Source organism: Aedes aegypti, chromosome 3 (genome assembly GCF_002204515.2).
Source record: "Aedes aegypti strain LVP_AGWG chromosome 3, AaegL5.0 Primary Assembly, whole genome shotgun sequence".
NCBI lineage: Eukaryota > Metazoa > Arthropoda > Insecta > Diptera > Culicidae > Aedes > Aedes aegypti.
This window is the reverse complement of record NC_035109.1, coordinates 274,434,313-274,449,084: the sequence shown is the minus strand read 5'-3', so window position 1 is coordinate 274,449,084 and position 14,772 is coordinate 274,434,313. Positions and strand designations below refer to the sequence as shown.

The window sequence follows — 14,772 nt, the reverse complement described above, 5'->3', positions numbered from 1 at the left end:
GTCGGCGAGAATATGAAGAAGTATGAAATGAGAAATGTCCTGTATCTCCCCGGTTTGAGTCACAATTTGTTTTCGGTGAACCGTGTGGCGAGATCAGGAATGCAGGTGAACTTCGCCGGTGATAGAGCGGAAGTAGTGAAGAATGGGACAGTAATGGCTGTCGGGCACTACACAGGAAGACTGTATGAGTTGGAGGTTTGGTGTGAGTGCAACCGGCGAAAAGTGGTAGAGGCCATGCCGGCCGGAAGAAATGCAGGATCGGAGAAGTACAACATGGCGGCGAGGAGTCCGGAGCTACCATTCAACGGAGAAGAAAAAGAAGATAAGAATGTGATGAATCCAGGAGAATTTGTAGAACTGATAGTGCAGAGTAGAGAAGACACGAGAACTGGAGCGAAAAGAAGGCGAAGAAGGAATCGTCGTAGGAAGAAGTGTTTTGTGTAAACAATGTAGTAGTTGACGATGTAGAGATGTTTACCTTGATGTGTTATTTTGAAAAGAACTGTTTTGTATGGAGTAACTGATGTTTGACGTTTTGAGCGTGTAGAGATATGTTGTTAATGTGCCAAGATTTGGCGATCTGTTTTAGAGAGTGGATTTTAGAATACATGACGAAATGATTATTATATGTAGACTATCGATGATAGGATCTGTGATAGATGAACTGTGATTCTCGGGTTGTCGACTTGAGAGGGGGTGTTGAATATATTTCTTTCAGTGTATGTTCAATCGACGCCCCTTCGCATTCGAGACTACTTTTATGTTGAATGGACACACCATTGTTATGTTGTGTGTTGTCGAATCGATTTGTTATTGTTTATATTTTGAGTTGAATAAAGTTATTCGTTCGAGTGTCGTTAAAGCGTACACAAGTGTTTTGCTCTTTCTCCGGTCCGTAAAATTCCTTTCTCGTCCCGCTGTTGTGTAGTGTTTCCACTGTGGTGAAATTCCAACAAAGGCCAGTAAACTTCAAAATCCCATGCAAAATCAATATTCTAACGATATTACGGCTTATATTGCTGTGTGCGTTTGAAATGCAAATAACACACCAAACGCGAAAAGATTTTTTCACAAGGAAGGCGAAGTCAAAGATAGCTTTTCTTTGCTTTACCGCATTTGAACAAGATTTGTACGTCAAACGTAAACAGCAATACAAAAACTGAATAATATACATACAAAAGGCGTTACAAGGGAGTGGGTGGGTGTACAAAATGGCTAATTTCAGCGTTATGAAATAAATAATAATAAATGAATGAACCCTTAATAGCATACTATCCAATGGATCGATGCACGAGTTCACTAATTTGACGTTTGAGCGGTGTCGTATTCGCTAGTTCCCATGGTCACATAAATAACATGGCATCGCTAAAACGTCAAATAATGAACCCGTGCATAGGTCCATAATTTTCTCAAAACCGTATCAAGATACCTTGGTATTAATGTTACTTACGTCGATTTGAAAAAGTAATCGATAATTTGACTTCATTTGGCTGCGTCCCCACCTAGCTGTCATTTCGGTTGAAAAAGTTGATTCGTCCCAAAATTTGTTTGTGTTTCGCGTATCGTGAATGTGGAATTTTACAATTTGTTCAATAGTTTTAAATCAATAGTGTGTCCAACCAAATGGATTACATTTCCGGCAACTCGGCGCGTTCAAGGATCAAATCGGCAAGCATGAACTTTCAAATGCACACGGACATTTCCCGGCTGTGTCGGATTTGTCTGAAAGACGCCGACGGTATCCAAATGGAATACATCTACAAGTCTCCGGATTCGGCGCGGCCCTGTTTGCACACGATGCTGAGTGCCATTTGTGCCCCGGTTTTCGACAGCGAGGACATCCACGAGCAGGTTGCGAGGGAATCTTTTGGAATGCCCAAGGCGGTCTGCCAGAACTGTAAGCGCAGAATTCTAGCGGCTTACGACCTGTACGAGGCTTGCATCGAAGGCGACCGGAAACTGTGGGAGATGATCATAATCCAGAAGGAGTTGATAGACGAGGAGGACACAAAACAGCAGCCTAGATCGACCGCAAGGTCCAAACCGCAAAATGAAGATGCTGAAAGCATGTCTACGGAAGAGCCATCGGAAGCGAACAAAGAGGACACCGGCGACAAAGATGCCTCGGCAAATAAGGACGATACGTACCGTAATTCAACCATTTTAACGTGTGATCTGTGTTCGGCCAGTTTCAAATCTAAAAAGAACATTCGCCTACACATGAAGGAATCACACGCTGAGTCGATAAAACCCTGCGACCAGTGCGACGAAATATTCGTCAGCGAAGTTCAAATGGAAGACCATATTCTCTACCACAGAACGGGGAAAAAGTTCTCCTGCGTGGTTTGTAAGAAACGTTTCGCCACGACCACCGCTCATCGTCTGCATGCTCGTACCCATGTTAATTTCACCCCATTTCAATGCGATCAGTGCGACAAAAGCTTTAGCACTTCCAGCGCGCTACAGCTCCATTTGACCCGCCATACCGGCCAGCGGGATATTGCCTGCGAGCTTTGCCCGTTGCGGTTCTATACCAAGGGTTCGCTCAAGTTGCACATGATAACCCATACAAAGGAGCAAAAGTACGCCTGCGACATTTGCGATTCGCGATTTACAACGCGTGATTCGCTAATAATACACACGAAGAAGCACACAGGTATGTGGCTAGAACCCGGATTTTGTACAAAGTTCATGGAACAATCATGACATTCAATCTTTTTTTCTGTTCTAGGCGAACGCCCATTTTCATGTACCGAGTGTTCATTGACGTAAGTAGTCTAGTGTTGAATCGTTTGGTAAACTTGTCTTGGGATGTTGAAATAGGGGGACTGTCCTGTTTATGACAATCTAGATAGTAGATAAAGGTACGTAATTAAGCAAATATGTCAGTAATAGTCTGAGTAATAACCATTGCCCATCCGATAATACTTTAATCCAGGCTAATTCTAGCGAAACATTTGAAAAAGGTTGGCCTTTTTGCGATTCTTCAAATCAGATAGGCCCTTTCTGTATGGCCATTTGATTGAACATTGTTTCCGTTGAGCCTTCCAGTTGGTCCGTTTGTTGGAGCATAGTTCCAAAGGCTCTTTGCAATTTGTTAAACACAGTGGCAATTTCCTAATCTCAAATCTACCTGTTCTACGAATTCGTGAATTTTCACAACAAATGCACATGAGTACGGAATATAATATACCTAGTTGAAACACAGTGGGATTCCGTCCTTGGCATGCTTTATTTTTGGAACCCCCATTTTCGGTAACATTTTGCAATGTGATTAAAATTTTAATTTGATTGTAAATAATGTCATATTTCTTGCTTTCGTTGTTGGAACAACAACTAAGTTTCAGTTTGATTGCATATCGGAGACCCGTTGTCGTTGAATAGTGGTTTTCACGCCCAATGGTATGGGTACCCTAGTGTAGATGTAGTTGTGAACCTTAGAGGAAAACAATATGCACTCAGTCTCGAAAACACGCAGAAAACGGGTTTAAATTTTTCAAATTGGGTAATATTTCCATATGCATTTTGGTGAGTCTGGAAAGCGTGTGCAAGTTTCTTTGAGGAAAACAAAAACAAACTGTGTATGACGAGCGTTTGCTAGTCTACGTGTGTTCAAATGTCACTAAGCTCTATTATCCGAACTAATACCAGGGTGGCCACCAAATTTCGATTTTGAAATTCCCGCTTTTTTCCCGGTTTTCCCGGTATATTTTAGAAAAATTTTCCCGGTTTTTAAACTTTTCTCTCCCATGGCTTCCATTGTCTATTTCTATATTAAACATCGTTTCTATAAAAAGCACTAAAACTTTTTTTTTTAAAGAGATGAGCCTTAAATAAAGATATCTATCTATCTAAAACTTTTTTTATCAGTTTCAATTTTTTCATCTATTTTTTTAAATAGTAATTTAATTGTTTGTTCCACTATTGGAACAATAACTTAATTACTAGTTTTTTCTAATCTTTATAGAATCTTATTCTGAAAATTATGACATAGTATTCATCTTAATAGATTTGTCACGCGTCGATAATCAATGGAGCTCTAGAGCTACCATGAAAAAAGGTAGTTAATTGTGCTAATAAAACGGATCCTATTCTTGGCACAACAAAGGATTAATTGAAATGCTACTAAAACCATATTTATCAACAAGATGTCCCTTAAAGTGATTTTAAAACGAAGACAAACTTCGAATTTTTAAGTTCAAGTTCTAAGACCTAGAGAACCTGACAACCGTTCGCGTTGAAAATTCGAAAGATTGGTTACATTCTGGTGATAATTAAACGATCAAAATTTCAGCTCAGAGCGCTGTTTGATTCTCTAGACTCGTGCTCTAGAGAATTCGAGGTTTGGCTTTGGTTTATAATCATCTTAAGTGCATCTTACTGCTGAGTTTCAGATAATTTGGCAAACAAAAGCCCCAGATGCCTAAGTAAATCATCAAGATGCCCAAGTAGTTCTTTACCGTAATTTAAAGTATTTCATTTATTAATCCTTTGAATTTGTTTTACTAGAAAGGAAGAGTTCTCTAAAGTAAATAAGTTCAAGGCCACACATGTAGAAGCACTTACTTAGGGCTCATTCACAATTTTAATAACACCAAACATTATCATTTTTTAAAATCTACCCACCCACATTCTCGTAAAAAACTTTGTATGGATATTCTACACATTTTATATGAGCTATAACAGCTGAGCGTTATGAAAATCGTAAATGAGCCCTTTTTCAAAACTTTGTTGATTTTGGGATTTTTCGTGAAATTTCCCATCTCTATATGTAGGGGAACGTGGGGCAAGATGAGCACCCGGGGCAACCCCTTATTTGTGTCGCTCTTACCGAAGTTTTTTAAAAAAAATATTTGAGGTTCTGATGAATATTATTAAATTTGTATGACGGCTATACATTTCAACCAAAAAAAAAAAAAAAGTGATATTTTAGTTGCTTAAACAAATTCATTCATATGTTTTTGGCCGTATAGTTATAGAACAATCTTCTGTAGATCATCTGGAGCAAAACTTTTATAAAATTACAAACATGTTTCAATTGTTTTGCTTATATTAAAAAGTTTGCACCCTTGGGGCAAGATGAGCACCATGTTCAAAATTAAGTAAAAGTGTAAAATTATAGAACCACATTTAGCTGTTTGCTTGACTTACGGTATCCGCTTTGTACAAAACTAAGGATTTTTTTCAAACTCGAACCAGAAGTGCAGAATAACGTGCAGAATGATGTCCTGACAGAAACTGCGTCAGGTGGAAGTTCACTTCCCCATGGTTTCTACCATACCAACCTGACACATTTGGTATTAGCCGATGGGTCCATCTACCCTTAGTGGAGTTATCCCATTCCTGCTGCCAGCTTCTGAGCGTTTCCTCTTTACACGCGTCGCGAACTCCTCCGGTACCTCTTTGGTTGAAGCATTGAACATCTTCCTTGATTATGAGCCCAATGGGCGTCATCCCGGCTATGATGCACACAGCCTCTTTAGATACCGTCCGGTATGCACTTGCTACTCTTAAGCACATTATCCTGTACGTGCCTTCCAACCGCTTTTGACCAGATTGGTCCTCCATACATTAGTATGGATAGCGCCACGCTTGCCAGTAGCTTGCGTTTGCTGGCAATTACAGCAGAGCTGTTAGACATCATCCTCGAAAGCGCCGCTATAGCCGTAGATGCTCTTTTACAGGCTTATTCAACGTGACTAGCGAAGTTGAGCTTGTCGTCGATCATTACCCCAAGATTCCTAAGGGATCGCTTGGACTCTATGGTGCAATCACCTACCGAGATAAGCGCCCGTTGCTCGGACTTGCGATTGTTGACCACTACCATCTCAGTCATGTGACCGGCCAGTCCTAGTTTCATTCATTCCTTAACTATGGAAATAGACTGCGCTGCTGTCATCTGTACTTCCTCCATCGATTTACCATAGACCACTAGAGCGAAGCCAACAATCTTAACACCCGTCGGAAAAGGCAGCCTCAATGCGTCATCGTACATCGCATTCCATAACAACGGGCCCAGGATTGAACCTTGAGGTACTCCCGCGGTAATTCGAACGCTTTTCTGTCCCTCTTCTGTGTCATACAGAAGAATCCTACCATCAACATAGCTTTCTAGAAGCTTGCACAACTGCACCGGTACCTTGAGGCGGTGAAGCGCGTGTGCTATTGCTTCCCAGCTGGCGCTGTTGAACGCATTCTTCACATCCAGAGTGACAACCGCGCAGTAACGGATGCCGCTCCTTTTATGCTCGATTGCCACCTCAGCTGTCTGGACGACCGACTGGATGGCGTCCAGAGTAGATTTATCTTTTCTGAATCCAAACTGGTTGTTGGACAGACCATCCGTACTCTCCGTATACGGAATCAACCTCTCCAATAACTTGCCCGTCGTATCCAGTAGACTGATAGGTCCATACGCCGACGGGTCACCTGGTGGTTTCCCCGCCTTTGGTAGTAGCACCAATTTCTGTCGCTTTCATACATCCGGGAAGATTCCTTGATCAATGCAGCGTTGCATCGTGATTCTGAACATGTCCGGATCCGCGTTCACTGCCGCTTTTAAGGCAACATTCGGGATACCATCTGGTCCCAGTGCCTTGTTTGACGCGAATGATCTCACGACTTCTGCCAGCTCTTCGTTCGTCACTCTCGCCACTTCTTCTCCTTCATCTGCCGCATACGGCGCTTGGGGCTATGGGCTTATGGGATGGGGCGACTTTTCTTAAGGCGCTATGACACCTTTGGTCTTAGCCATTACCACTCTGTAGGCGTCACCCCATGGACTCGAATTGGCACTCTCGCCTATAGACTATCAAAGCATGCCCGTTTTCGATTCTTGATTTCCTTTTTGAGAGCTAACTTTGTCTCTCTGAATGCTGCACCGCGTTTTTCTCTTTGTGCTTCTGTGCGTGCGCGTTGCATAGCGTTGAGTCCGATAGTAACACCACGTCAGTCATTGTTTCCGAGACTGACTGCCAAAGCAGCTGCTGGGCTGCATCACAGTGGTTTAAATTTAACTGTGTTACTTCCGTTTTGGCTGCTTTGATACTCCGCTTGTGCCCGGATATTTGGGTCCGCCCGTTATATGTCCGTTGTCTGCTCTGTCGACACATATTAGGCACTTAGCGATTTGCTTACAATCGCTTGTCGGGACCAATTCCACGACTTATGGCCCTTCCCGAAACACTTGAAGCAAACTTCAGGAGGTTGTTGTATGCTCAGACGGCAAACCGACCAGCCTACCTTGAGTCCAAGTTCTTTGCTTTGTTGGCCTGTGCGACCGGCAGCCCGATCGCCGCCACCTGGGTGCCCTGCGGGCCGTTTCTAAGGTGGATGGCCTTACCGGCTACGTCGATGTCACACTGCTCTTTGAGGGCAGCCGAGACCTCCGCTGCGTCGGTGACGTCATTCAGATTTTTACACTGGAGAGTCGCTTCAGCAGTAAGGTATCTTACATCAACCTCGTCGCCAAGTACTTCTTGTGCCAGTTGCTTATAGATTGCACCCTTTTCCTTGGCCTCCTTTTTTAAGACTAGGATCATTCCACCAATCAAAGTTCGCCTTATGCTCCGCACGTCTGCGCCCATTGGCGATAACTTTTCTGTGCTTCACATCGCCTTCAGAACCTCGGCGTATTTTGCTTCCTTCGTTTTGATAACGAGGGCTTCGCCTAAATTCCTACGTTTCGCTGTTTTCGGTTTAGCGCGTTCCGTGGGCTCCGTTTTCGGTTTCCTCTGTTTTTTTTTCTTATTTCTCGTATCCACGGGTTGCTGTTGCCTTGCGCCCGTCGTTCCTGTGGATGCACTGCCTGGTTCGGGTTTTCCCGTGGCTCCTTTTTCTCGGCTTTCTTGGCCTTAGGCTTGATGTTGGCCTCTCTTTGTTGCCATGTCCACTTGATTGCGGGGCTTGGTTCGTGCCAGCTTTTCCGCTCTGGAGGACGGCCGCGTGTGTCACTTTTCCCCTAGCAACCATACGTCTTTCCGCCACGTATTCATCTTCGGAAGGTCCCCTCTTTCGCATAGCATGTCGAATAATATCATCACACATATTTGCGTTGCCAGTGAAGGAAAACGCTTTGGTCTGACACGACTTAGTGTCTCTTTTGCCTTCTACCTTGCCAAGTTGTTCCTTGGCTTTCTCGTAGTCCTGCTTTGCAGCTAAGGCGGCATCCAAAAATTACGTAACGCTCTAGGAGTAAGCTCAAGCTTTACGGCTCATACAAATTTTTGAAGTTTTTCAAACAAAAAGCGTTACGGAGGGGGGGAGGATCAAAACTTTTCAATGGGTTACATGCATGCCCTGATTCGCTACTCACCACACCGTAACGCACATGCGCTAGCGTCTGTGCACGAAAAATCGCTAAAAGTTAACCCGAAAAATATTTGTAGGTATGGCGAAATGTATCTAATGAATTATTTCTCAAAATTGAGAACTATTTTCGAAAAAAATATTTGGTATGGGTTGTGCGTGGCTATCAAGCCTACCAAATATTTTTTCGATTGAAGCTTTCATTCACAAGATATTTGAAGTTAGATGCCTTTGCCCACACAAAGTAAAATGAGAAAACTTCTGCTGACCAACTGTGAACAAGAGCAAAGCAGGAAATCCATTTTAGCGTTACGTGATAAATAGACGCTGCCTAAGACTGATTGTCATACATATAGCAGTCAGTCATACATATAGCGGTAGTGAAGTGCTTTGCCTAAGGATTTTGGAAAGAAGGGATTTTGTGTGTTGTTTTGTAAATGGCTCTGTGGAACAATTGTGTTATTAGTTAAATGAAAAGTTAACCTGATTTACCTCTCAATTAGTAATAAGAATGATTATAAAAATGTTATACTCATCTTTTTTACGGCCATTATGCTGCCAGGATAAGGAATGCTCTTCCTCTCCGATAAATTGTTCCTCGTTGTAATGGCGGGTTAGATATGAAAACAAGGATAAAGAGGAAGGAATTTTAGTGATTGTTACATGCTTTATTGCAGTATTGGCCTACATTGAAGTCATACAAATTTCGCTTTTTGGATTCCCACGATAACAATCCCTGAAACTAAAGATAAACAACAAAAAATGAATCCGAAAGAGCGAAAACCTTGATCCTTCAATGTAGGACCATCCAGCTTTATTGCATGTGAAAAGTTCTTGGTGATATTCTCACAACAGCCATTCAAAATGGTTCGACGAATTAACGCGACGACATATTAGTAAGCTCACAAGGGAAGGTCACGATGGTGTTACACGTGGTTTTCAACCGGAGTATTTTTGTTAGATTCTACATGTCGAAATATGAAAAACCCCAAAGCCTTTCGGGTGATGGACCAGTGGTGTAGCCAGAAGGGGCTCTTAAAGGGTCGATTTTGTACGAATATAGTATTTTCGAGTCAATTGAAAATTTGCCAAAAAGGTTTGTTTAGTATTTACTGTGACAGTAGAGAACAGAATTGACATTAATGCATGTTTATAATGTATTTTTATGCCATCGGCGTAACTAGCATGGGATGTGGACACCAAAATAAAATGGGTTTTATTAGAAAAGTTTACCAAGAAAACCCCATCCCGATTGTGCCTATGGCATGGAAAAAATACGTCTTCAACATACATTAATGTCAATTCTGTTTTCTACCATCACAATAAAAACTAAGAAAAATCTTTTTGGCAAATTTGCATTTGACTCTATAATATTATATTCGTACAAAATCGATTCTTTCAGAGCCCCTCCTGGCTACACCACTGGTCCATCACCCGAAAGGCTTTGGGGTTTTTCATATTTCGACATGTAGAATCTAACAAAAATACTCCGGTTGAAAACCCCGTGTAACATCATCGTGACCTTCCCTTGTCAGAACGATTATTGTACTTGAAACTGTTAATTTAGATAGTTAAGCTAAGGGTCGGTTATTGTATATAACTTTTTAGATAAGCAGAAGTAAGGCACGAACGCGAAGTAATAACCTTCCATCCCATCTTCAAGTGCTCCCCACAAGCACAACACTTCATTCTGGCACTTTAGAACTTCCATGTTGTAAAATGTTCACACCAGGAACCTGCCTCGACCGAGTTGGCAGAATGCGCCCAAACCCCTTTCTGAACCAAAGGACAGGGATGTTTGCTGGCTAAATTTTGATTGAAACCTATACTTAAAACCTCAGCTTGTTTGCCTTACAAAGCCATCGATAAAACTCTTAAGACTGCACTAAGCCATGTTAAAGTCTTCTTAAAACTCACTGTCTGATGCATGTTAGTGGAATGTAGTCTGCGTGTGATTACCAATATCAGTATGTCGATAATGATAATCATGTAAAAAATTATGAGTCAATCAGAACACGAAAATAGAATGGCATACATTCCTTTCGTAGAATTATTTGACTACCGTTAGTATCATATTTTTCCCATGCTTGGACAACTCTACTGCACACAACAACTAAGCTACACGAAAAAAGCTTTCACTTTCAGGCACTTATCACTTACTGTTGTCTGCGTCAGTACAACCAATCAACCCATGGGCTTTGCCATAAATTCATTTCAGTAAAAATCTAACACAGCGTAACAAAAATGACATTCTTGCGTGTCTCAAGGATCAAATTATGTGTCTCAAGTAGATTTGGGGTTGCTGAATCCGATGTCATTTTCAGAAACGTTCCAGCACGTCGAATTTTTTTTGCTACAGGTCGCCAAAGTTGTATAAAACACTGGTTTTATTGATGTTTACATATAATTTGAGGTATAATTTATCAAACTTTTTTGTAATCTAATCCACCAAACATGCTATTTTGCACTTCAACTTTCATTTTGGATATAATTTGAATGAAATTGCGCGGTTAAATTTAGGTTAAACCGATTTTTTCAACATGCTTGCTGTCGTCATACGAAATTCTTCGTTTCTCTCAATGGGAAAATACAATACTTTTTTAAACCATCAAAAAATAACTTTTCCACATCGAAAGTATTATAAACTTTGTTAAAAAGTATTGTTATACATATAAAGTTTGAACTCTATGGCAATAAAGCGAATAAATTGCCTTACAAGCTGACAAACTTGCATGCAAGTTGGCTAAAATAATCAATTTTTGCATTTTCAACAGCCAATTTCTCAAAAACTTGACGTGCTATGATATTTCAGCAAACGGCAATGGATTCAGCAACCCTTAATTGAATGAATAGCGGTATTTTGGTGCTTGAGACAAAAACGTGTTCCGCAGTGTAATTAGATGTATAACGGAACGAATTTAGTTTATTAAAGTGGCATCACAAAATCAAATCGTTCGCTTTGTTTACCTTTTTTGACAGCACTATCATTCCTGAGTGCATTAAGTTTAAGACAAGGCTCCCAAAAAACATATTTGTCTTACTGCAGAACAAATAATCTGATTAAAGAATATAATAGCCAGTGGAGGATTTTGTGCAAGGATTTTTAAGATCAAAACCTCTCATGAATGATTATATTGCACGGAATAGACATCAATTGATCTTAAATCATCCCAGACATGACCAGCAAGATTGAACTGGATGGAATCCGCAATGTCGCAATTTTGGGTTTATAATTACAATATGCATGGGTAATTTCAATTCAAGATTGAGATGAGCATGAAATCATTCTGCATATGTAATGGAATGGCAATTATGATGTTGTAATTGTGGCGTGTTGTCGTAAATCGATTTTTTTGTCATTTCACCAGTAAATTTTCTCTGGCGTGAATTTCACGCGATTGTAAGGAAATTGTTCGATCGTCAGCTCTTAACATTGGTTTTATTCCGTGTTTAAGGATATCGCAAAAGATTTAATACCGCTAGTTGTGCTCCACAGGACTATACAATAACTTTTATGTATGTTTCATAGTACACTACAAGGGTAGATGTATTCGGTATACAAAACTAAGAAGTTTAGAAACGGTTTTAAGGTATAGTTTTAACAACCTCCTGTAGTGTGGGCCTCTTTAGGTTTAACGTAACAGCTAGAACAATTATCAATTTAAAGCATAGTCACGTGAACATTTACGTCCAATGCTAAAAATACCTCATTTGGCCAACCGTGAACTAGGTTGCAGAAGTGACCAAACGTCAAACTGTAACAAAAGGGATGCGAGCGCCACGAGTGGCCCGTCGGCCAACTACCAAATAATATAATTGGGCGCTATTCTGCTGTACGATGATAATAATTAGAGTGTTATGTCTGTTTGTCTGTGGTGGTAGCAACAGTTTGTAGTATGTGAAAAACTAAAAATGTTACTCGGGAAAGATAATAATGATGATGCAAGTTTCATAATCATATCACGAAAATCGGAAAGGAAGCCAAATTTCAAAATGGATTCTCGGCGGCCACCCTGATTATTGCATTGCAGTTGCAGGGCTGGCAGCGTTCAGACAGCAAAATAATAGTAAAAAAATCAGAGGGGGTTGTGTTCAAGACACGACCGCATGACGTTAACTACGCCAAGTGATTTACTGCATTTGAATTTTAGTCGAAGGTCATACAGTTAACTCTCCCTTACTCGATATTGAAGGGACCATCGAGTTAGGGAGGTATCGAGTTACAGAACACGAAATCAGTGCAATTGCTATCCAAGGGACCATCGAGTTAGCCATGAAAATCAACTTTTACTATGGTTCTCTAACTCGATATCGAGATACCGAATATCGAGTAAGGGAGAGTTAACTGTAGTTGCAGCACAGACAAACAGACGTCACACTCTCATCATTGTCCATCGACCACCTTTTTAACGGTCGATTCAAAAATATGTTAGGTGGCCACCCGCAGCGCTTACTTCGTTTGTGTTCGTGTTTGACGTTTACACACTACCGCCATCTGTTGGCCCGTCGGCCAAACACGCTGATTTTAGCATTGGGCGTATGTCCTCGTGACTATGATTTTGATCGAGATTTGTTCTAAGTGTTACGTCTATTTGTCTGTGGTTGCAGCCTTCCTTTAGTTCAAACTCTAACATAATATCGTAACGGTCGCATCATTATAGATTTTCAATTGACACCCAGTATATTGCCGTAAGACGTAGTTAACGTCAAAAGAAGAATGAGCGAAGAAGCAGAAATTGGTCTGCTTTTATAGTGTGCTTCCCAACCCACGTGTTTGGTTGCGTGAGAAAGGGGTGTACATTTTCACAATTTTCGACAGTCTATCGTGAAAAACCAAATATTTTCTTAATTTGAGTAAAATGTTGTATAAATTCCAGACGGATTGGTGGGAAAACAATGAAAATCTACCTGCAAATGGTTGAATTATTAGTATTCAAAATCTTACATAATTTCGTGACGGCCGCAACATTTTAGATTTTCAATTGACACCCAGTATATTGCCGTAAGACGTAGTTAACGTCAAAAGATCAAAATAGTGACCTAAGAGTGATTTCAAAACTACAAGTATTAGTCATAAAAATGGTCAGTGTTCAGACAGACCGGACTCGATGACTGGTTTCTGGCCGATGACCACGGTCCATACAATTTTTGAAATTGTTCTATGGACAAATGACCACGAGAGGAGATGTTCTGGTAATGAACGTATATTTTCTCTGGAATAAGGTATATTTTTAACAAATAGGGGGAAGTGAGGCAAAAGTTTACAAATCGATTCGATCTGAAAAATTCCTTACATTTTGATCTCATCCTGACAGATTTGTCACATCGGGTAATCTGAAGCGCCATATGCGAACCCACACCGGAGAGAAACCATACAAGTGCGCCTATTGCAATCTCTCGTTCCGCGATACGACCGATTTGCTCAGACACAGCCGTAGCCACGTTGGCGACAAACCGTACCGTTGCGATATCTGTACCGAATCGTTCAGATTGGTGGCCGAGCTGCGGACCCACTACTCGGTGCATTTCAAACCCGGAGAAAAGGGGGCAACCGAAATCATGGAAAAGCTGAAGCGGAAATATCAAGATAACGATGGGAGCAACCATTTCACCATTTCGCAAGCGAGGAACAGGCGTTACAAACTGGTTCTGAAGGAGAAAAAGATTGTCGAGGAAATGGAAACGGATGACGACGGAAGCAGCAAACCAGAGGATGCCGATAATGCTAACGGAGATGTTAGTACAGATGACGAAGAGAAAATATACGTTGACATTGATTACAGCCAAGTAGATTGAACAATCGTGAAAGTTAATATTGTGTGAGCAAACTTCTTATTCCTTAGAATATAAGTAACGTTAAAAATTGAATGAATTGCTAGTACAACAGCGTACATAATTTTTTCGTAATAACTGTGAAATATCACACAACCATTATCTTTTAGGGTCGTTATTTGTGGAACTGTATGTATTAGCTTAAAAAGAGCCCAAAGAACTTTACCGTAATGGGTTAAAAAACTTATTGTCCACAAGATTAATGTTTCAGAAGTCAGTTTCCCTTAGCATGTGTTCACCGAGTACTTGGGATCGCAGTTGTGCAAATGCTTGGGCCTATTAGATGAAAATTGAGAACATGGGAGGATACAATCAACTCTCAACACTGTATTCCAATATCGTAGTTTTGTGTTCTGTAACTGAATATCTGCTTAACTCGATGGTCCCTTCAATATAGAGTTATGGAGAGTTGACTGTATTTAGATTTATACGGAATCGAGAGCTACACTGGTTACGTTTTTTCTTTTGTGAAAGCAGACTGTAAAGGAGTAAATAAAAAAAAAAACATTAGTAGGTAAAAGCATCTCGTTTTATTTTGACTTTTTAAGCGTTTAGAAAAACTTATAACAACTCGTCAGACTTGAATAACCTAAATTCGTTGCAAAACTCATTTTTTTAGCACTCGTCGACTCG

The 14,772-nt window shown here is 40.8% G+C and overlaps 1 protein-coding gene across 1 annotated transcript; it reads left to right on the top strand.

The window, feature by feature from the left end:
• The first annotated feature begins 1,502 nt into the window (after positions 1 to 1,502).
• Positions 1,503 to 14,198, top strand: LOC5565502 (oocyte zinc finger protein XlCOF28). The gene is made up of 3 exons (XM_021850653.1): positions 1,503 to 2,656; positions 2,732 to 2,768; positions 13,623 to 14,198. The coding sequence occupies exons 1-3, from the start codon at positions 1,624 to 1,626 to the stop codon at positions 14,101 to 14,103; spliced, it is 1,551 nt and encodes a 516-aa protein (XP_021706345.1). The 5' UTR covers positions 1,503 to 1,623; the 3' UTR covers positions 14,104 to 14,198.
• Positions 14,199 to 14,772: the final 574 nt, after the last annotated feature.

Bases quoted from the DNA above. Each gene is read 5' to 3' on its own strand.
- LOC5565502 (XM_021850653.1), top strand. From the start codon at position 1,624: ATGGATTACATTTCCGGCAACTCGGCGCGTTCAAGGATCAAATCGGCA. The intron at 2,657-2,731 runs GTATGTGGCTAG...TTTCTGTTCTAG, and splicing joins ACACACGAAGAAGCACACAG to GCGAACGCCCATTTTCATGT. The intron at 2,769-13,622 runs GTAAGTAGTCTA...TCATCCTGACAG, and splicing joins TGTACCGAGTGTTCATTGAC to ATTTGTCACATCGGGTAATC.